General features: G+C 61.0%; 1 protein-coding gene across 4 annotated transcripts; it reads right to left on the bottom strand.

Annotated features, from left to right (window-relative positions):
* Nucleotides 1–9,979: 9,979 nt before the first annotated feature.
* On the bottom strand, nt 9,980–21,783 carry IGF2 (insulin like growth factor 2). Of its 4 annotated transcripts, none has more exons than XM_067037836.1 (5): nt 21,710–21,783; nt 21,011–21,175; nt 16,093–16,255; nt 13,908–14,065; nt 9,980–13,537 (listed from the first exon to the last, which is right to left on the bottom strand). In XM_067037836.1, the coding sequence occupies exons 2-5, from the start codon at nt 21,170–21,172 to the stop codon at nt 13,298–13,300; spliced, it is 723 nt and encodes a 240-aa protein (XP_066893937.1). In that variant the 5' UTR covers nt 21,173–21,175; nt 21,710–21,783; the 3' UTR covers nt 9,980–13,297. The 4 variants fall into 4 exon arrangements, with proteins under 4 accessions (XP_066893937.1, XP_058925072.1, XP_058925075.1 ...); XM_059069089.2 differs by having other exon boundaries at nt 13,908–14,056; nt 21,710–21,781; XM_059069092.2 differs by lacking the exons at nt 21,011–21,175; nt 21,710–21,783 and adding an exon at nt 19,115–19,874 and having other exon boundaries at nt 13,908–14,056.
* Nucleotides 21,784–22,414: the final 631 nt, after the last annotated feature.

Raw genomic sequence — 22,414 nt, 5'->3', positions numbered from 1 at the left:
TGGGATGAGGAAACCAGAAGGAAGGCCACATGTGGAACGTGAAGAATTTCGGGGGCTACTGGGTAAATGAGCAGTCACTGGATCCATGCTCCTGACCTTGGGTAAGTGGAACCAGGATCCACGGTTGAGGGTCTTCAGGATGTATGTGATCACTGAGGCTGTGGGAGGATGCCCTCCCCCAAGGGGAGAAGTCCAAGGAAGGAAAGGAGAGAATGTGCTAAGGTCAGGACAAGGCAACCAACACTTCAGGAAAGGGGGACCGAAAAACCCCCAAAAGATGGACAGGGAAATGACCCTGCAGCCATAGCAGCCAAGAGGAAACCATGTCTGAAGCCTTGAAAATATGGTTCCATTGTCTGCTGGCCTCCATGGTTTCTGTTGAGAAGTCTGTCACCATCAACACATTGTTCTTGGTTATGCAATATGTCCTCCTTTCAAATCTGTCTTTTTGAATTTTCATTTTCATCAGTTGGACTTCAATGAGCCCAGGCATGATTTTCTTCAAATTGATCCTATTTGGGGTTTGCTGAACTTCATGAATCTGTAAGTTTATATTTTTAGTCAATTTGGGCAGGTTTTAACCATTATTTCTTCAATATTTTTTCTCCCCCATTCTCTTGCTTCTCCCCTTCTGGGACCTTAATTACCCATGTGTTAGACATTTTAATACTATTCATGTGACCTTGAGTCTCTGTTCTTTTTTTAAAACAAATTTTTTTTCTCTTCTTCTTTGCATTGGATAACTTCTATTGACCTGTCTTCAAGTCCACAGACTCTTTCTTTAGTCATCTCCATTCTGCCACTAACATCATCCAGTATTTTTTTTTATTTCAGAGGTTGTATTTTTCTGTCTTAAGCATCCACTTAGATATTTTTAATATTTTCTATTTGCTGAAATTTTCTATCTTTTTGTTCATGTGAATGTGTTTTCCTTTATCTTCACTGACATAGTTATCATAGCTCTTTTAAAGTCCTTATCTGATCATTCCAGTATCTGAGTGACCTCAGAGTTGGTCTCGGTTAATTGTCTTTCTCCTTGAGAGGAAAACACATGTTCCTAGCCCTCAGGCATGTCATGTAATTTTGGATTGTATTATAGACTTTGCAACTGTTATGTTGTAGAGGCACCCCACGCCAGGAATGTGAGCAGAGTTTATACATAAGATTTGTAATGTCCCTTCTCTGGCTCTTTTTGGGACTCCCATCTCACTCACTGACAACCTTGATTGCCCCAGGCACCTTCTCCTGGTTCCTCCAGCCAGAAAGATTGGGATTTTATATGCCAGAACTGTACTGTGACTGCCCTTCCAAAATAACCTGCTTTTGCTAACTAACTCACTAGAGCCCTTGGGTAGTTTTTCGTTTGTTTGATTGTTGTCCAGGTTTATGACTGTTATCTTCAGGAGGGCTTGTTTGTTAGAAACTTACTAGTCCATACAGGAAGGGTAACCAAGAGAAGTTTCAGGATGGAGGTGGGGGTAGGTGTCAGCAGCAGCAAATGCTCCTGAGAGGCCATGTCTTATAAAGAAAAAAGTGTCCATTGAATTTGGCTGCAGGGATGTTGGTGGTGCTGATGAAAAGAGTCATTCCAAGGGTAGTGGGATAGCAGGGTGGGATAGATATGGCAGGGTGAGTCATAAATATCCTCTCTTGTGTTAAGGAAGTTTCTTTTTATTCCTAGCCTAGTAAACATGTTTTATAACTGGTAGTGCAGGGGACTTCCCTGGTGGCCCAGTGGGTAAGACTCCACGCTCCCAATGCAGGGGGCCCGGGTTCGATCCCTGGTCAGGGAACTAGATCCCATATGCTGCAATGAAGACCCAATTCAGCCAAGATAAATAAATAAATAATAAAATAAAATATTTTGGGGCTTCCCTGGTGGCGCAGTGGTTAAGAATCCGTCTGCCATGGGTTGGAGCCCTGGTCCGGGAAGGTCCCACATGCCATGGAGCAACTAAGCCCATACACCACAACTACTGAGCCTGTGCTCTAGAGCCCATGAGCCACAACTACTGAGCCCATGCGCCACAACTACTGAGCCCGTGCACCACAACTATTGGAACCCATGCATCTAGAGCCTGTGCTCCACAACATGAGGGGCCACCACAATGAGAAGTCCATGCACCACATCGAAGAGTAGCCCCTACTCGCTGCAACTAGAGAAAGCCTGCACACAGCAATGAAGACCCAACGCAGCCAAAAATAAATAAATAATAAATAAATAAATAAATAAATTTTAAAAAGACACTATACACTGTAAAAAAAAAAAAGAAAAGCTACACACATAACTGGGAGTGCACTTTAAATTTTATGGAACATGTTTGGGCACTTATCTATATTACTATATGGCTTTTCTTCTCTTTTCTATCATACTGCCTATTAACGTGATGATATTAATGGATTTCTTAATGTTGAGTCATTTTTGTGTTCCTGGAAGTAAACTCTACTTGGTCATGGTGTATTATTACTCTAATTCAATACACTGCTGGATTTAATTTGCTCATTCTTTTATTTATAATTTTTGTGTCTATCTTCACATGTGAACTTGGCCTGTGCTTTTTCCTTTTCTTGTACTCTCCTGATTGGGCTTTGGTATCAGGGATATGTGAACACAGAAAATGAATCAGAATTTTCTGCATCTTCTGTGCTTGAAACATTTTGTGTAGTATAGGAATGATCTTGAACATTGAAAAAAAGAACTTACCCATAAAACTCTCTGGGCCCTGTGCCTTTTTCTAGGGTAGGATTTTATAGCTTTCAGTGGGCAACCTGTTTATTGACAGGTTTAGATATTCTAGGTCCTTAAGACAATTTCCAGATACATATTCAGTTAAACAAGACCTTTAAATTCCATTTAATCAACAAATATGTTTCAATTCCTATTATATTCCAGACTCTAAAGGCAGATAAATTTCAATCTATGAGGATAGACATTCAGTAAATTTCAGTCTCTTTGCTTCCCTCGCTCCTCCCCGACTAGGGATGTCACAAGTGACAACACTGTAGATATCCGTTGACCTGCACTTGCCTTATACACAGCCACATGTCAGTTCATACATTTATCTATCCCTGTATCTACCTATTCATCCATCCATCTATCCACCCACCCATCTACCCACACATACATACATACATACATTCATATGTACATACATGTACACACATACATCCTTCTACCTGTCCACCCACTCACCCATCTGTCCATTCAGGGCAACCACACTGAGTCTCTACTCTGCAACAGATACTGGTCTAGTTATTGGGGTCCATGGAGATATAAGCTAAGTGCTTAAGTGCTGGAAGACCAAATAAAGGATCAAAATGGCCCCAGGAGGCTACAGTATGAATAGAACTGAACAAGATAGGATGCTGTGCTAGGATCCAGGGAACCAGGGGTCCAGAGTGGCAGATTTGAGTGACTGATCTCGGGGTGGGCCACCCCACCTGAGCAGCAGGGGCAGTTTTCAGCTCCTGCTTGGAGGAGGCAGCCTGGAGAAGGAGAGGTCCAGGGTCCCAGGTGAGAAGCCCCCTGGGAGGTAACTCCCCTGACCTGGGCATGCCCTCCGCTCCGCTGTCCCTGTTACCCTTGAGTTGACACACCAGGTTTCCTCCTTCACTATGATTGTCCTGAGGGTAGGAATGGAACCTTATCCATCTCCGTGGCTCCGGGGCCTTGCTCGGAGCCCGGCACCAACGCTTACTGGACAAAAGATGAGGCAAAGGAGGACCAATGTCTGGGAGGCAGTGCGCGCTCACATGGACGCTGTAGAGAGCTGGGTAGGGCACTGCCTCAGCGTGGGTCTGGGTTTCTTCCCCTCCCGCTGAAGCTCTGCACCCGGGTCCCTGGGGGTGGGAGATGCCCCCACAGCCTCAGCTCCCACCTGCTGGAACACCTCAGCACACAAGAGGCCTGGAGAACCTTTCTTCCCCACAGCTGCCCAGCAGGAGCGAGACCCTGGCTGGGGAGCATCCCAGGGCCCTGGGCTCTAAGAAGGTGGGGGTGGGAGCCATTGTTCTCACTCCTCCCCCTCACCGCTCCACTGAGAACCAAATCGCCTTATCAGAGACTCCCTCGAGTGACTGGTTAACCAAATAGCTAGAATTCCTGCTCAGAGGCACATCTGTTCCTGATCGAGGGGAGGCCGGGGATGACAAGGAGGGGAGTGAGGAGCAAAGGTACGAAGCCAGGCCTTCGCCAAGTGATGCTCGGGCCAGGCCACGGGGAGTGGGGTGCCAGCCTGGCAGAAGCAGACCGAATTGTCTCCAGGGCTGGGGGCAGGACGAGCCCCCCGCCTGCACCACCCGCCAATAGTGGGGAACTGGGACCTGCCCACCAGGGTGGGAGGGATAGGGATGGAGGCACACACACACACACACACACACACACACACACACACACACACACACACACACACACACACACCCGGTGGTGCTCTGGCTCAGGGACGCTGGGCCGCACCGAGCTCTTTCCAGTGGGCATGCCTCCCCTCGGGGCTCTGCCCCCTCCACCCCCTAACATCCCCCCAGCCCTCAGGCGCCAGCGGGTCCCACGTTTAGACCATCCCTAGAACGGCACCTGAGCAGCTTTGCTCGTGAAGTCCACAGGTCGCTCCAAAGCCTCTGTGCCCCCTGCCCAGAAGGCCCTTCGAGCCTCAGCGTCTGGCCAACTCCTCTGTGACTTCATGAGCTGAGCCTCGCCATCCAGGTGGTCCTCCTCCGGCACAGGGGTTTCCAGGGCGCCTCTGCCTCAGCCCCGCCGGGGAGACTGTGGATCTGCCCCATGACACCCGAGCCCTCAGCCCAGGCATTCCTTCTTCTTAGGCTCTGGCTCCCCGGCCCCCAGCGCAGAGCACGAGATAACGGAAGGATGAGAGAGGCCTCGCAGGGAGAAGGCAGAGGAGGAGGAGGAGGAGACAGGCTGAGGCCGAAACAGAGGAGGCGATGAAGAGGGAGACTGTAGGGGGAACTGCACACAGCAGTCAGAGTGGGAAGGGCCCAGTCCCTCCTCCTGGCCAGAGCACCTCGAGTCCTGCCTGGCTCCCACCTCTGGGCTCCAGCGTGGGCCTGGCCCCGCCAGGGCTTGGGAGGAGCCCTGCCTTGCTGTCCCCCAGTCTGGGCTGGGACCGCCAAGCTCTACACCTGCCACTTCACAGACACTAGCCTTCCTGGGTGCCCGCCCCCAGGGCAGAGAATGTGCCCCCCACCGTGGGCTGCACGCTGAGCCGGGTGAGGGGACATGGGCCCCGGGCGTTAGGACAGGAAGGAGTGGGGAGAAGGGGCTGCCGCGCAGGGCTGGCGGGTGACGGACCAAGTCCGCTCACCCCGTGGCCCTGCGCGAAGGGGTGGGAGCTGGGGGGCTGACAGCAGACTCCGGTGGGGGCTTCCTTGGAGGGGAGCCGCTGGGGGCAGCGTCTGCCCGCCTCCCCCTCTGGGCAGTACTGTGCAGCATCTCCAGTCCAGCTAGACGGAGGGCCACCTCCAGCCCCCAGCACGCTCCCTGTCCCCGACGCCCCGGAAGAGGCAGCGTCCCCTCACCCCAGCCTGAGGAGCCCCCCACCTCGGCCAGGCCCCGCACCCCTTCTGCGAGGCCGCCCATCGCGGAGGGCCTGGCCTAGGGCGAGGGCCAGTGTAAACAGATCATTTCTGTCTGCCTGGGGGGTGGGGGTGGGGGAGTTGTCTTGAGCTTTGTTATGTTCTGAAAAAAAAGGCAAAAAATTTGGGTCACAAACCACAAACTGTTTTGCTTTCGGCGTAACTGGCACAAACAGGCATTTTCTCTGTGGTTTCTGGCCGCTGAGGCCTGGGCTGTCTGGGGCTGGGGCGGGAGAGGCTGGAGGCTGCGCTAATGAGGCCAGAGGGGGCTGGGCAGGTACGGGCCAGGCCTCCTGGGGCGGCCTGTTGGCCTGTGGCCCCCCTGGGGCGACCACACCTGTGCAGGAGTGCCAGCTGGGTGCCAGGCCCAGGCAGCCGGGAGGAGCGGGGACCCCGGGAGCCAGGACCAGCCAGGCAGGTGGACACAGGTTGCTGGGGGTGAGGCCTGCCTCCGGGAAGGCGGGGTTCTCCCCTGAAGGCGGAGAGCAGACGGGGCTGCCTGGCGAGCGGTCCCCAGGGGTTGGGTGTGATGGGGTCCCTCCCCACACCCTCCGGGGCCTCCTCCCCGGCTGGCTCTGTGCTGGGGGCTTCGCCGAGAGCTCCAGAGAGCTTGGGAGGACCTGACAGCAGTTGAAATTATGCACCTGTGGTTATGGCATGTCTGGGGGTCACAGGCAGGGGCTGAATGCCAGACCGCTGTCTACACGGGAGGGGCAGCTCTGGACACCAGAGACCCAGGAGTGGGGGATTGGTGGGCCAGGACAGCACAGAATGATGGAGAGGGCACGGGGGCGGGGGGTTAGAGGGCCCAGGAGAGAGCAGCCAGCCTGTGTGAAGCCTGAGGGGTGAGGGGGTGGGGACCGAGACACGACCCACCGGGAAACTGGAGGGTGCCAGGTGCTTAAGACCCCAGGAGAGCCTGGCCTGGCGTTCGCACTCTACCCAGTGGCCCACGGGAGCCACGGAGGGTCCTAAGGGGAGAGAAGCAAGCTATGGCCCTGCAGAGCAAGCTTGCCTAGTCGCACATGGAAAGAGTCTGGAGCAGAGGCTGGAAGCAGCGTCCAGCTTCCAGTGGGCCTTGGCGACCCACTGAACGTGGGGGGAGGACCCTGGAGCAGGTGTGGGGTGATGGCGATGAGCGCGCTCTGGTCAAGGGTCTGCAGCACATTGAGGCAGCTGAACAGGCCCCAGCAGGTGCCGTGCTGCAGCTCAGGTGAAAACACCGGGTGGAGACACAGGTGGGGTCAGCAGCGGGGAAGCAAGTCCAGTGCCTCCAGCTTAGCAAACTCAGTCTCCTCCCATGGCTCATGGTCAAGCCTTGGTGTCCTCCCGCCCTCCCCCATCCTCTTCACTCAGCAAGTGGTCGGGGGACGGGAACACACGGAGTGCTCCTGAGAGGGTGCTCAGGGCAGGCCTCCCCGAGGTGGGTGCAGTTCAGCACCGAGTGATGAGGGCAGGGCCCAGGTGGATGCCGGCAGGGAAAGGGGTCCAGGCAGAGGCAGCCCGTGCAAAGGCCCTGAGGCAGGAACATGCATGTGTGTTCAACCAGTCTGGCGGTGGGTGGGCCAGGGTGGCCTTGCAAGTCATCGCGAGGACTCGGTTTGTCTCCAGGGAAGCCAAGAGCAGAGGTGGGACCTGTTCTGATGTTTAAAAAGACCACCTGGGCTCCACGTGGAGGTCAGGAGTGGAGACCACCGGAAGGGACCATCCTGAGGGGAGGTGTGGGCGTGGCCACCTGCTGGGCTCGCTGCAGTGCCCTCGGCCTCTGGAACAGGGCCAGGCAGAGGAGGTGTGCCCTCGTGTAACTCGTTTCCTCAGTGACCACAAGCTGGGTGGCTTAAAACTATAGAAATTCATTCTTTCTCAGTCCTGGAGGCCAGAGGTCTGAAATCAGTTTCACTGGACTCAGCTCAAGGTGTCCAGGGCCAGGCTCCTTCCAGAGGCTCTGGGGAGGGTCCTTCCTGCCTCATCCAGCTTCTGGGGGCTCCTGGCTTGTGGCCGCATCCCCCCAATCTCTGCTCTGTCTTCACACGGCCCCTCCTCTGTGTCCTTTCTCCTCTCTGCCGTGGTAGGAACCCCTGTCCCTGGACCTGGGCCCTCCCTAAATCCAGGATGGTCTCACCTCCAGATCCTTCACTTCATCACATCTGCAAAGACCCTTTTTCCAAATCAGGGCACATTTGCAGGGGTTTAGAACGTAGACACAGACACGTCTTTTTGGGGAGGACACCTTTCAGCCCACCCCCGTGGGTGCCCATAAATATTCCTCGAATGAATGACAATAGCCTCTGACCTCATCTCCCACACTTCCCTTGCGCCCCCCGTGGTAGCCCCAGCCCCAGCCCCGGACTCCCCAGGTCCTACTTCACCCCTCCTCCCAGGAGACCCCACCCCCCACCCTCACCTCCTGAGTCACTTTCTCCATGAGGTCTAGCCACTGGAAAAAGCACCCCAATTGGGACCTCCCTGGTGGTCCAGTGGCTAAGACTCCGCACTTCCACTGCAGGGGGCAAGGGCTCGATCCCTGGTAGGGAAAGTTCCACATGCTGCACGGTGTGGCCGAAAAGAAAAAAAAAAGCACCCCAATAATTCCCTCCATGACACCGAGCCTGGGGTGCCCCGCACATGGGCGCACACGCACACGTGTGAATGAGTGGATGAGTGAATGGATGAATGGAGCTCTGGGGTGAGCTGAGCACTGGCAAAGCACGTGGAGAGACTGGGCAGACCCAGGGCACCTGGGACACCGCTGGGCCAAGCAGAGCGGAGTGGGGGTGGAGACGGCAGTGGGGGAGGCCGCAGGAGGGCTGGCTGGGCCCTGCTCGCGGGGGTCTTGGGGAAAGCAGGGCGGGGGCGGAGGCACGGGTGAACGCGCTGCACTAAGGGTGAGCGGGCTGGGTGATGGGGCAGCTGGGAAGGGCAGGGGCTGCCCAGAGCTGGAGGAAGGGAGACCCTGGCCCAGCGTCCCAAGGGTCCCGGGAGGGGCCCCGGGCAGGGCTGCAGTGGACCTTTCGGGGGTGGGTCCTACCTGGGGCTGTCAGGAGACAGACACCAACCTGGTCTGGGGGTGGGCAGGGCTGGGCAGAGCTGGACCCGAGCTGGGTCCACACCCCAACCCCCCGGGAGTGTCTCAGCACCTCCTTGGGTGGGGGTGGGGGTGCCTCTCACCCACCCTGGCCCCCAGGTTCCCCTGAAGGGCCCCGGCTGCCCCGAGGGCACGGTGCACCCCCATCCAGCTCGCTCTTTCCCAGTCCCCCAGCCCTCCTCATTCTTGATCCCACCTCCTCCAGGCAGCCTTCCCCAGCCCCTGGCCGAGTTCTCAGGAAGCCTAGGCAGCATGGCCGCCCCTGGGGACGCCATCCAGACCCCAGAGGCCATAGCCCAGCACCAGGACGGCAATAAGTACCAGAGATGGAGCGAGGAGATTCAGGTGCAAGGCCTCCCCCCAACCCAGGCAGGGGCTGAGAGCCCTGGGCGCCCACTGAGCGCTGCCCAGCCCCCGGGCACAGCCCACCGCCCTCTCCCCACTGGGCACACCCGCTGACCGAGGGCTTGGGGACAGGTGGGGTGAGGGGAGGGCCCGGGCAGGCCTCGAGCATCTCGGATGCCAGCCTCACTGCCTTCTCAGGAACACAAGGATCCTAAAGGTCAGTGGTCAGAGTGGTCTGGGCGGCGGTGCAGGGCTGAGCAGGGGAGGGGGTTTCCAGTGCCCTCTGATGCGGCCTCAATCGTGGGGGCACGGGGAGCCCGTCTGCGTGTGCAGGTGGGCACACAGGTGACAGGGAGCCCTGAGTCCCCATCTGTAGCGACGGCTAGTTTCCGGAACCTTTCGGAACCAGGCCCACGTCTTTCCCCCTGTCCCCCGAGGCTGGGAAGATTCCCTGGGGTTGTCAGACAGCGACGGCATTTTAGTCCTCACCAGTGGGCTCTTGGAAAAGCCCCCCGGGACCCCTCCCGTCGCCTGGAGCCCTGTCTTTGAGGACTTGGTCCCTGAGATGGTCCCAGAGCCTCCCGAGATCCACGAGAGTGGTGGCACCACTGCTGAGAGCTGCGGGCCTTCGGGCTGTTCTCCCTGCACCCCGTCACCGTTCCGTGAGTCCTTTACACCGCCTTCACTCTTTTTCTCTATTTCTTTTTTTCCCTCTTGCTTCTCTGATCGAATGAATTCTGCTGCCCTGTCTTTGAGTTCACGGATTGTTTTCTTCTGCTCTATCTCGTCTGCTGTTGAACCTCTATATTGAACCCCACAGGGGCCCAGAGGAGGTGTCCCCAGCTCTAGGGTCTTCCTGCCCCCGCTTCCCACCTACCCTGCCCCCTCCCCAGGGCTCAGACCTCCCCTCCCTCCCTCCACCAGGTACCCAAGTGAAAAAGCAGAGGACTCAGAAGGAAATCAATTTAAATGCTTTATTGGGATTGCGAGCTTTAAAAGTTAAAGGCAAAACCCAAGCTGTGGATTCTGCCAGAAATAGCATGTTAGGGGCGAGTGGAGGCAAACACGGCCGCGGGATGGACTGGGCGGCAGGTGACACTGGGTGTTCTGCGCGTGGGGGTCCTCAGATGATGGCGTAGAGACCCAAGAGGGGGTCCCGCTGAAGATAGCTGGGGGGACCGGGGGAAGAGACACGATGGAGGGCCACGAGCAGGGCATGGAGGTCGGAAGGGGCCCGGGTCAGGATGGTGATGACCCACAGAGAGCTGCTCACTGGGAGACACAGAGGAGCCTCGGCAGGCGCCCCCAGAGCCCCCACCCAGTCGAGGCAAACGGAACCCTGGGTGGGTGGCGTCTGGCTGAGTGGGCAGTTAATTTGGGGTGCCTCGAAGACAATTTTGATCTCGGGCCAATCTGTCTGGCGTCTCCAATGAAGACAATTTGGCTCTTTGGGCTTCTGTCCGATGGTCCAAATGGCTCCACTCCCCGGACGCTGGCCGGGGACCCTCTGTGCCTTGGGTGGGCTGGCACGGACCGCCCCCTGGGTCGTGCCAGCCCCGTCACCGGGGCCCAGAAGCTTCGGGCCTCTAGATTGCTAGTCGGGCTGCCGTGCAGGGGGGCTGCACTGGGGGCAGAGGCGGGGGTGAGGTAAACCTCCCAGCCGCCCGGGTCCCTGCCGCAGCCCTAGGCGCTGAGATGGTGGCTGAGTCAGTACCGCCAGACCCAAGGGCCTCGGGGCCCAAGCGACCCCAGCTGTCAGACGCACTCGCAGCTCTCCTGCTCTGCGGGGCTCGTGCCCTCCGGACCTCTCCTACTGCCCGGCCTCACCCCACCTGGTCACCAGGAAGCCCTGCGGAGCTCCGAGCTTCCTGGGGCCAAGATGGGGCACTGAGGAGGCGGGCAAGCTGTCACCAAGGGGTGCAGGGAGGGCTCCCCAGGTGCGCGGAAGGTGGCCACCTGCTCCCGCCCGATGGAGCCCCTCGCTCACGCATCTGTAGCCCCTTCCCCCCCGGCCGGCTGGGCCAGACGGGGGCCCCACCTTGATGGCCTCCGAGCACCTTCCTGACACCTGAAGAGACGCCTCCCTGCCCCCTCCTCCGCCCCTCAGGACCCCCGGGGACCAGCCACCGTCCCCGGGGGCCAGGCCAGGCAGCGGCCGTCTCCATTCCCCTCTGACTTCTCGGGGGGCACAGTGGCCAGCACCCCCGCGGAGGCTCCACTCTCCACTCAACCCAAGCGACAGGGACAGGCAAAAATCAAACCAAGGGTGATAAATGGCGGAGGGCAGGACGGCGGCGGGCGCCGCGGAGGTGACGGGTGGTTGGCTTCATGCGTTCCTTGTCCTTGGTCACTGCCCCCCTGTTACACGGGGAGGGGAGTAAGTTTAATTTGGTACATGAGCGCGTAAAAAGCTAAGGAGGGATCAAAAAAAAAAAAAAAAAAAAAAGGAAAATAGCCCCAGGAGAAGCCAATTAAAGGGGGGAATATAGATCAATTGGCGTCAATTTGGGTTCCCGATTCGATCTGTAATTCTGCACGTTTCCTCGTCAATCCTTCCTCCTGACCGTTTTGTCCAAACCCTTGCTGGACCACTTCCTACCCCAGAGCATCCCCCCCCCCAGCCCCCCCAGCCCCCCCACCCACCCCACCAACCTCCAGACTTCCCACACTCCCCGTCACCCTTGCCAGCCTCCGGGGGGCCCTCATTTCTGACAGGCTCCCCCAGGAGGCTGGCAAAGATGATCCCTAGGTGTGCTGGGGGGGGTCCCCAGATCTCACAGGAGCACACCTAGGGGGTCAGGCCACGTGGCAGGGCATGTCTTGCTTGGCTACAGCCATCTCCAGTCCGGCCAAACCCGTTCCTCGCTCAGCACGATAGTAGGTGCGTGGATGCCAGTGGGGTCTGGAGGCATCGGGACTCTCACTGCAGGAGCCGTGGGGTCAGGACGGGTGCCGAGAAGGAGGGGGGATCTTCCTCGTCTCGGAAAGATGGAACCACCCGCGCCTGAGCCTGGGACACACAACCTCCCACCCTAGGGCGCATCCCAGGGGACCTGAGGGGAGCACAGGACGGGAAAACCTCATTGCAGGGCAGCTTAGAGAAGAATTTGGGATGGAATGCGGTCTCATCTGCACAATGCTGGGTTTGGGTATCCCACATATCTGGGTGTGTGTGCGTGTGCATGTACGGACGTACGTGAGGGTTGTGGATGTGTGTGAGCTTGTGTGGATGTGTGTGTGTGAGGGTGTGTGTGAGGGTGTGTGTGTGAGGGGGTGTGTGTGAGGGTGTGTGTGAGGGTGTGTGTGAGGGGGTGTGTGTGTGCGTGTGCGTGTGTGAGGGTGTGTGTGAGTGCGTGTGTGAGGGTGTGTGTGAGTGTGCGTGTGTGAGGGTGTGTGAGTGTGCGTGTGTGAGGGTGTGTGTGCGTGTGTGAGAGTGTGCGTGTGTGTGTGTGTGTGCGTGCGGGGTTGAGTGTGGGTGCGTGTGCTTTCAAAGGTGAGAATTCAGACGTAAGATTTTGGAGTGTGTGGGCGTTTATGCCAATTAAGTTTTATCTGCGCGAATTCGGGTTTTCTGTTCCGTGCACCACTCCCCGGTCTTGCTGGGCCCCCCCACTGTCCCACAGCGGTCTAAGTGACAGAGACTAGGGGGAGGAACGGGTTTGGGTCTTTGGTGTCACGTTGCCAGAGCCCAGCGAGGGTTTGGTGAAGGAGGGAGATGGCTGGCGAGCAGTGACAAGCCTACCTGTAAATTTGGTGCCTTCCTTTCTCTTGGATGGTCAGCTCACAGCCAATTGAAGTCCAGGTCCGAAAGGAACGAGAAGGAAGGGTGGGGGCCAAATTCTTTTATTTTGCCAATTGTTTTGAAGCCAATTTATTTTTAGTATTTTTTTTCAGCTAATTGATTTTTTTTTTTTAGGGTTTTCTGGAAAGCTAGTTAGCTTTTCTGGTGTTGCTAAGAAGCCAATTCGTTTCAAGGGGGCCGACACGTTTGTGATGCAATTTTGGTTGTGTAATTTGGGGGTGATAATTTGGGAGAGAGAGCTAAAGCCAATTGGTTTTGTACATTTTTAAAGATTTTGTTGTGATTCCCTTAGCCCGATGGAGGGGGCCGAGGAGAGACCAGCCTGACGTGGGGAGGTTGGGGCACGGAGGCCAGGTCGGGGGAGCCCGCAGACAGGACGGTACAGAGGTTTCAGAGGTGGGACCTGATGGAAAGGTCCCGGTCAAGAGGAGGTCACGAGTAGATGGTGCCACTTTGCAGAATTACGACAATTTGGCTCACTTCCGATGGCCGGACGCCTCAAGAGAGGCGCCCCCGTGGGCGGCGGGGTCCTGGGTGGGCAGGGCGATCAGGGGACGGTGACGCTTGGCCTCTCTGAACACCTCCAGCTCCTTGGCGAGCGTGCGACCCCGGCGGGCCCGCAGGAGGGCAGGCAGGCCCCTGCGCAGGCGTTGGGCGGACTGCTTCCAGGTGTCATATTGGAAGAATTTGCCCACGGGGTATCTGGGGAAGTTGTCCTGAGAGGGGAAGGGCCGGTCAAGGGGTGCCTGGCCCCTGGCCCCTGCCCCCAAGCCACCCAGGCCCTGGGGGGACATCTGGGCAACCTGCTGGGGGCTGTCCCTAAATCTTGCATCTTGCCCGACGTGTGACAGGTCAGTAACTCCCCCGGCTTCTGGCCAACGCCACCACGGGGGGGGGCGGGCAGGTGGCAAACATGTAAAGGACTCCCTAGCCGCATTTCCAGCTAAGGAGCTGCCGCACCCTGGTCCCCTGGCTTAGAGGTAACAGCCTCGAGGGGCTCCAGAGAGAGGGGAGGGTCCCGGAGACCCCGGTTCCCTTCACAGGGGCTGGGCCGCCCATGGGCCCAGAGCTGGGGGGCCGCCTTACCGGAAGCACGGTCGGAGGGGTCGACACATCCCTCTCGGACTTGGCGGGGGTGGCGCAGTAGGTCTCCAGCAGGGCCAGGTCGCAGCTGCGGAAGCAGCACTCTTCCACGATGCCACGGCTGCGGCGGTTCACGCGGCTCGCCGGCCTGCCTGGAAGTCCCACAGGAGGAAGGAAAGGGCACGTCAGCACCACGGGGCTCCCCAGGGTTCCTCCAGCCAGCCCCCCCGGCCCTGCCCTTGGGACAGGATGCCGGTCACCTTGCAGGGACAGCCGGCCTCGGCCTGGAGGGGAGGAAGAAAGCGAGAGGGGGGCGCGCAGGGGCCCCAGAAAGGAGAGAAGGGACAGCGGGGTGAGCGCGCTCCAGGACCAGCCCCCTGGCCTCTCGGTGCCTCCCTCGTCGTATGTAAAGTGGGCACGGCCTCCTGGTCCACCACCAGGGGCTGTCTGGAAAATGCACGGGGCCCGGCCCCACATCCTGGGATCCCCAGGGTCCTGACCCAAAGGCCGACAGGGACCCAAGTGCCATCCCCGAACCAACCAGGAGCCTGGGTGCCTGCGGCCCTAGAGACGCCGCCGAGACAGGTAGGAATGGGAGGCAGAAGGAGAAGACGGGAGGAGAGGAGTGAGGACCTGCAAAAACCACGCCCTCCTTTCTTCCCGTCCTCTCCCTCTCCTCCACGCACAGGCTCCAGACTCAGCTGCAAGGAAAAGCCCCCGGCCTGCCTTCCGCCATCGGTGGGGGGAGGGAGAGGAGCCCCTAGTAAGGGGTCCAGGTGCAGGATCGAAAGGGTTGGGGGCTCAGCCCAGCCCTCCTTTCAGGGAAACCTGGTGCCAGGGGGCCACTCCCCGGGCAAGGGCCAGCCAGCACCAGACCATACGGTGCCATCTCCTGCCCCCAAATGTGGCAGGAGAGAGAGGCCACAGGAGAAGCCAGGGCAGGCAGGGGCCTCAGAAGCGTCAAGAAGCAGGAATGCTTTTTAAAGAGAAGCTTTGACATGCCGAGACGGGCATTTTCGGCCCATTTCAGAGGGTGGGTAAGTAAAGGCTGCAGAAGAAGGTGTCTTGTGGTGGGTGATGGGCTGCTTACGACGAGCCTTACGGCCATTGCCTGCTTGCCCCGGCCACGTCCCCACCCACACCCAGTCCTGAGCGGTGTCTGACTGAGCCCAGGGGGAGCACACACTCCCTCCCACCTTGAGGGTCAAGAAACTGCTCCCCAGTTTCTCCCGTTATCCAGATGGACAGTATCCGAAACTCCCCTGACCCATCCTACAGTTAAAGAAACCGAGGCCCAGATGGCTGGGAAGCGAGGGCAAGAGCCCACACCCCAAAGGAGAGGTCACCTCCAGCGGGGGACCCGCCCTGCCACGCAGGGCACAGGGGCAAGGGAAAGCAGAGGTCCCCATTTGCCCAGCCAGCTCCCGCAGGTCGGGAATCAGAGAGGAGGGCGAGGAACAGCCAAAGCACTCGGGCCAGCAGGCGGGCACCCTGCGTTGTGCCCTGCCCCTTGGGTGCGGGTCCCACCCAGGCCTAGGGGCCCCGGCCGTCCCCTCCCGTGGATGGAGCCGAGCGTCCCCCAGCACGTGGGGCGTGCACACTCCCGCCACCAGCAACGTGTGCTTTTATTCTTATTGGTTTTCAACCTATTTGATTCCATTTAAGATCTAACCATCCATGGGTATCTGCCCGTTGCCAAGGTGTGGGCAAAACGTGCGGGGAAACCAGTGCCCGCAGCCCTGCCTGTGGGCGGGTCAGGGAGAAGCAGGAGGGAAGGGCTACCTCCCTGCGGGGGCCTGGGTCACCCCGCCCGGAAGCCCGGCCTCCAGCCCACTGTGCACCCCACCCGCACCTGCCACTTAAGGTCTGGTCCCCCTGTAGATACCACCGTCCACTCTCCCTCCCACCTTGAGTCAGGTTGCAAGAAATCAGGGAGTGCGGGCACCGCCCAGGCACACTGTAAGTGCCTAATAAATGTGGGGACTGCCAGGGCGTGACTGCGCTCTCAAAGTCTCAGAGCAAGGGCCCCGGGCTCATTCACCTCCGAGGGGCCTCCCTGGGCCCGACCCCCAGGCCAGGTGTGCTGAAGGACCTGCAGAGGTGTCTGACGTGAGGTAAGGAGGACTCCAGCATCTATCGAGCACCAGCTGTGTACACCCCTCCGCCCTTGCCCCGCTGAGCTACTTACTGAAGTAGAAGCCGCGGTCCCCGCAGACAAACTGGAGGGTGTCCACCAGCTCCCCGCCGCACAGAGTCTCACTGGGGCGGTAAGCAGCATAGCAGCACGAGGCGAAGGCCAAGAAGGCGAACAGCACCAGCATCGACTTTCCCACTCGGATCCCCATTGGTGTCTGCGGGTGGAGACAAGAGGCGTGAGCCCACCACCCCGCCACATCTAGGCCCAGGCCTCTCCCACTGTCGGCCAGCAAGGGGATGAGGGCCTGCTCCCTTTGGGGACATTAAGCCCAGCCATCTCCTAACTTAAAGTCCAGTTACAGTTTTAAAGCATGGCTTTCTCCTTAATCTTAATTGTTTTAATTACAGAAGAACGGGAGCTTTCACTGCTGAGGCGGGCGGGACGCAGAACTGCCCCGCGTGAAGGGCCGTGTGTGGAGCACATCTTTGAGGGGCACCAAGTGCTGGTCAGCGATTTCACGTGGGGATCACTGTCCCCATCGTTATTACTGCAGGGGCTCAGCCACACCCAGAGCTGCAGGGGCCAGTGCTGGACACTGGACCTGGCCTCCATCCTATGATGTCATGGGGGCGGGGCCGGCACAGGGCAGCGGCCACTCCTCGGGCCTCCCAGCGCCAGCCAAGATGGCAGACGGCCCCACCCCAGCACAGAACATGTGCATCCCAGAGGACCAGCTAAGCAAGGGTGCCAGGAGGACCAGCCTCCCTCCCAAAGCAACAGGGGGTTCTGCCGGGCCAGAACCACCCTTCTCCTTCCCGCGCTGCCTTTCCCACCCTCTCAGTCTGCAGCTGAGCAAAGCCTGGGTCAAGGGTCCGACAGTCTGCACAGCGGTGCCAGCCACGCTCCCAGGAGCCTCCTTCTCCTACATCACTTAGTCCCTCGACTCCAGTCTGCCCTGGGCACTCCAAACACACATAAAAGCCCGAAGCCTCCTTTCCAGGCCTCGCATCACACTACCCAGGGCCAGGGACCTCAAAGTCCCTCCAGGACCACCAGACCCTCTCCCCATGTGGGGTACTAAACCCCACCCCAGGAGCTGGAGAGAACAGGTCAGGCCACCTGGAGGCCAGACCCCAGGTCCCTCAGGGTACCATCTAGAAGAACACGCACATCTCAAGACACACCCCCTTGCAAGGCTTTGTGGCTGCAGACCTGGGGCAAGGGTTAACCAGGTCCCCTAAGGAGTCTGGGGGCTTGAAAGGGACCTTGACTCCTCTTGAGACACAGCAAGCCACCCCTGCCCCTGCAAAAGGTGGAAGCCCCCCCAGGCAGGCAGCGCCAGCCTGCCCTCTGCAGGTCCAGGTACGAGGCCCTTCTGGGGGGACAGTCACGGCCGGGTGCCCCTGAGCCCCGTGGCACCCGCAGGCTACCCTAGTAAGGGCCTGGGTGGAGCTGCCCACATGTGTCCCTCTTAGGCTGTGCACCCAGTGAGCACAGAGGCACCGAGCAGCACGCCCCTTGCCAGCCTGGAGCAAGGCTGCTGCATGCTGGGCCCAGGGGAATTTTGATGCAATAAATCGTGTAGGAAATGAGGGGCTGAGGAGGAAGCACAGTCTCGCTTAAGCTCCTGACGAGCAGGGCCAGCTCCATGGAAGATGGAAACTGCCGCCTGGCTCAGCTCACCTCCTCCCTGCACCAGACCCCAGCCTGTCTCCCGACACCCCAGTGCCGCCCCCCCCCGCCTCCAAATTCTAAGAACAAATTTGGCCAGCTAGGGATTCAGTGCCGTCCGCGCGGCAGCTCCATCCTTCTGCAAGCCCAGCCACTTAGTGCGGGGTCCAGTCCAGGGCACCAGCAGAGAGCAGACGACTAGACGAGGGGCATGCAGCTGTGCGGGCCAGGTGAGCAAGCGGGCAGGGGAGGGAGGGCAGGGGTAAGAGGGCAGAGGCAGAAAGGAGGCATGAAGGGGCTGAGTGAGAGGCAGCGGGCAGGGGCCAAGGGGCTGAGGCCGGAGGCGCTCAGCAGCCGGCAGGCCGGAGCGGGAGGGCAGCGGGGTCCTCGCTCAACAGCCCTGGTTACCTGCAGCTGGACAGGAGGCTCGCTGGGGCTGGAGGAGGAGGAGGAGGAGGAGGAGGAGGAAGAGGAGGAGGAGGCTGGAAGGCTGCCTCAGAGGAGAAGCTAATGTCCAGTTTGCAGGCTGGTCAGTGCCTCAGCTTTTATGTCTGAGCCGGCTCCTCCCAGCCCCGGCTCCACCCTACCCCCACCCCTCTCCCTGCTGACCACTCCCCCCGCCCCCTTTGCTCCCGCCCCCTCCCTCCTTCCAGCCATTCCCTTCTCTGAGGCACCCCCAACCGCCTTCCCCACCATCTCTTAGCAGAGAACGGGGGGGGGGGGGCGGGGGGGCTAATCCTGCACCCCCAGCCCATCTTGGCACCGGGAAATGGGCGGGGGGGGTGGTGCAGGGAGGGGGGCTGCTTTCCACCTCCTTGTATGGAAACTTCCATCTGCCCACTGGGGCAGGGGCAGTTACCCTCTCTGGGTTGTCCACTCCTGCCCTTTTGAGCCCTGGACCAGGCCCCCTCTCCAGATTCCTGGTTGGCAATTTTGGGGACAGGGAAAGGGAGGCTGTAGGGGGGTGCGCTGCGAATGCGGTGTCTGGCAGGACTCTTTTGCCAACTCGGCCCCCCTCGCTCCATCCTGGCCCCGCCCACCCAGTTTTCCTCTCTCGGTCTTGCTGGCACCGAGTCAACATACCAGGGTGGGTTTCTGAGACTTGCGCCCGTCCTCGTTGCACTGCCCCCCGCCCCCGCCCCCGCGGTACAAATCACAGACTTTCAGCAACACCCCCTGCACCCGTAAAGCGACCAGGAAGTCGCCTTGCAGACAGCTCACACCTCCCTTGGCACTTCCCAAGTCCCCACCCCCGCCCCCCCAGCCCTCGCCCCCTCCTCCGCGGCACAGGGCAGAGCGCGGGGTTCGCGACGCGGAACGTGACCGACAGCCCCCCACCCCGCGTGCCCCGGGCCCAGCCGCCCCGCCCGGCCCGGCCCGGCCCGGCCCGCACGCAGCTTACCTGGAAGCCGGCGCAGGGGCCGCCCACCTCCCTGCTGCGTATTGCAAACCGAACAGCGGGCGTTGGCCCTCCTGCCGGGCACTCCTCTGCCAGCGCCGCTCTGGCCGAGTCGCGGGGGCCGAATGTGCGACGGGGCAGAACGGGGGGATGGCTTTTTTGGGGGGGTGGGAAATTCGTCTGATTGTTTGGGGAGGACGGGCTGTCTGCGGGCTGGGGCGGGCCAGATGTTGTACTTTTAGGGGGGGAAAGGGTATCGGGAAATGAGGTCAGCTGTTGTATCAAGGATAGAGAGGGGCAGAGATAGTGAGAGAGACAGAGTGAACGTGAAAAGGGGGGGCCGAAGAGAGGGCGAGAGAGAGAGAGGACAGTGAGAGACGGGCAGGCGCACAGCGGGAGAGAACAGCGGAGAGAGAAACAGAAAGCGTATAATTAATCCACTTTGGGACGGCGAAGGCGAGAGGGCGGGCGTGGAAGGGGAGGGAGTTGGAGGCAAGGAGCTGGGGGGGGCGGGAGGGAGCAAAGGGAAGGCTGCGGAAGAAGAGAGGGGGCCGGGACCAGAGGCCGGAGAGGGGACGGGGAGCGCAGAGAAGCGAGGAAAGGGCGCAACGTCGGGGGCCGGGGAAGGTGCTGAGGGGGGCGGAGCGGAGGCGTCACCCGGGCCGCGGGCGCCCAGCTCGGTTTGGGCCGACGGAGCCCTCGGCCGTCGCGAGCCCGGGCCTCGGGGGGGCGGCGGTGGCGGCGCCGGGGCCGCTCGGGACGCAGCGAGGAGGGGGAGCGGCCGGGCTGCGCGCCGGGGAGGGCCGGGAGGGAGCGCGGGGGATGACAACGCCGGCGGCCTGCGAGCCGGACTGCCTGCGGGGGGGACCGCCTCCTCGGGCGAAGCGGGACGGGCGTTGAGGTAGATGAGGAGGAGGCGGCGGGGGATCCGCAGGCCGGCGGAGCGCGACCCCGCCGACGGCGCCCGAGATGGGAGTCAGCAGCGTGGCGGCGGACGGCGTCGACGCGGGGCCGCCAGCCGGGTGGAGGCGCTGGCGGGCCGAGCGCGGGCGGGCGTGGGCCAGGAGGCGGGGGCGGCCGGAAGGGGGGGGCCGGGGGCCGGCCTGGCCTCACGCAGCTCCGCCGGAGAGCAGGCGAACTCCGGGCGCCAACGCCCGGCTCTTATAGCCGCGCCACCCCGCGGCTCGGCGCCCGCTCGGGCCCCGCTGGCCGTGCGCCCGCGCCAATGGGCGCCCGCGGGGCCCTCGCCCCGCCCCCGGACCGCCCTCGCAACTCGAGCCAAGGGCGGGGGGCGGGCTTGGGGTCCCGGGGGGCGGCGGTCGTAGGGGGGGGGCTGTGGGGTGCGCGGGGGCGAGCTTGGATTGGGGGCAGGGATCGGCAGAGTTCGAAAGAAATCCCGAATCGCCATTCTAAAGTGTTTGGGGGCCCCGTCTTAGGTTCCGGGGTGCCAAGGTCCCCGCATTAGTGCACGGGGGACTCGGGGTGACCAGGGTGGGCGGCGTCACACGCCCTAGCGACGGCCGGGTCCCCGCGCCCGGCCAGGGGGCTACGCGGCGAGGGTGCCCTGTCGGAATGCGGGCGCAGGTGGCTCGACACTGGGTCGGGGGTCCCCGAGTGCCGCTGGGATGTGCAGGGGAAGTGGGGAGTCCCTGGGCGCACGGGCGGGGCGCACAGCCGCCACCTGCCCGAGCAGAGGCGCAGCACCTCGAGCCGCAGCCGGAGCCCGAGCGCCCCCCGGTGCCGCGCGGGAACCGGGGAGTAGCCTCGGCGGCCGCCAGGTGCGGTACATGGGGAGGGCCGGCCGGGTCAGGACCGAATCTGGGCCAGGCATGGGGCCGGCCCGGGCTGCGCCTGCCGGGAGAGAGACGAGCAGGGCGGGAAACATCGCTCAAATCCTACCTGCATGACTGGGCTCACCGGGGTGCATCTAAGCAGCTCGCCTTTGGGGCCCACCCAAAATATCCGGATACTAGTTCCCCCGTCCTCAGTGCGGTGGACTTGCGTAGACTCGGGTTCAGCCCCAGGGGCCACCACGATAATTTGGGGGTCTGGGGAAACCATCTCCTGGAGAGTTTGGACGATGTAAGAAGTCGTTGTGATTTTTACCAAGTCAAAAACCACGCACGAGCCCCCGCGCCCCGCCCGCCCCCAGGAGCCCCGGCCGCCAGCGCCCCTCCGAGGGGAAGGGGGCCGCCGGCGGCGGAAGCCCGCGCCCGGCTCGCCCCCTCGCTCCGCCATCAATCACGTCGCCCGCGCTAGGCGCGCGCCTCCCGGACTCCTCCGCCCGGCGGCTGGAGGCACCGCGCCGCCCGAGCCGGGTGCGCCTCTCCTCCGTGTCCCTCCTACCCTGCGCCCTGCCTGCCCCGCTGGGGGGCCGCCGAGGCGCTTTCCCCACGACCGTGATCTTTGCAGAGAGCAAACGAAAGCGGCGCGGGTTTCAGGGCGTCCGGCCTAGCGAGCGCGGCCGCCCGCCGAGGGGCTAGCCCGCCGCAGGCTCCCGCGCCCCGCGCCGGTGTCCCCGGCAGCCGCTCAGGACGGCGGGACGGCGGCGGGTGGGTTTGGGAGCCGGACCGGGACGCGAGGCGGCGGGGAGCTCACCGCGAGGCTGGAGGCCGGAGGCTGCGTCCGCGGGCGCGCTAGGAGCCGAGGCCGAGAGCGAGCGCTCTGCAACGGGCTGTGGACGCGCTGAAGGTGAGCGAGACCCCGGGGGCAGTCCCCAGTGTCCGGGGGCAACGCCCAGTCCGTTGGAAGACCCGGGGACAATGCCCAAATTTGGGGGAAACTGGGGGCAATGCCCAGTCGTTTTCCTGGACGCGGGAGAAGCACTGCCTACGTCCTGGAGGACACGCTGCCGGGCCAAGTGTGTTTGGGGAACACAAGAGAAATTTTCCAACTCCGAGGAGCTCCGGGGACTTCGTAGGAAACGCAGAGAGGCCCAGAACCAGTGCCCGTGGTACGCGGGATTGGGGAAGCTGCAGAGACCGCGGCGGGGCCGGGAACAATGCCCAAAGGCCGGGAACGCAAGTCAGAGCCGCCTGATTTGCGGGCGAGAGAACGAGTGTCCTGAAGTGGGGACCCATGGGAGGTTGCGTCGGTGTGGGGAACTGCGATTCATGACTAAATTCGAGACTCCAGAAAAAGTGTCCGAGTCTGAGGACCGGGGGGAATTTCTCCCTGCAACTGGGCGACAAGGGAGCCGCGTCTAAAATGTGGGGTCCCCAGCATCTGGGTTAGCAAGCTTGTGGGGGTCCCACTTTGTGGGGAAGTAGGTTTGGGGATGACCCGAGGAAAATGCTCAGCGTG

Source organism: Kogia breviceps, chromosome 7 (genome assembly GCF_026419965.1).
Source record: "Kogia breviceps isolate mKogBre1 chromosome 7, mKogBre1 haplotype 1, whole genome shotgun sequence".
Lineage (NCBI taxonomy): Eukaryota > Metazoa > Chordata > Mammalia > Artiodactyla > Physeteridae > Kogia > Kogia breviceps.
The sequence above is the reverse complement of the archived record's forward strand: the minus strand, read 5'-3'. Positions and strand labels throughout refer to the sequence as shown.

Coding starts and splice junctions, on each gene's coding strand:
- IGF2 (XM_067037836.1), bottom strand. CDS start 21,172: ATGGTTTCCCCAGACCCCCAAATTATCGTGGTGGCCCCTGGGGCTGAA. Junction 16,256..21,010: donor CGGTGAGCCCAGTCATGCAG/GTAGGATTTGAG, acceptor CTCCACCCGCAG/ACACCAATGGGGATCCGAGT. Junction 13,538..13,907: donor CCCCTCCGACCGTGCTTCCG/GTAAGGCGGCCC, acceptor TTCCCCTCTCAG/GACAACTTCCCCAGATACCC.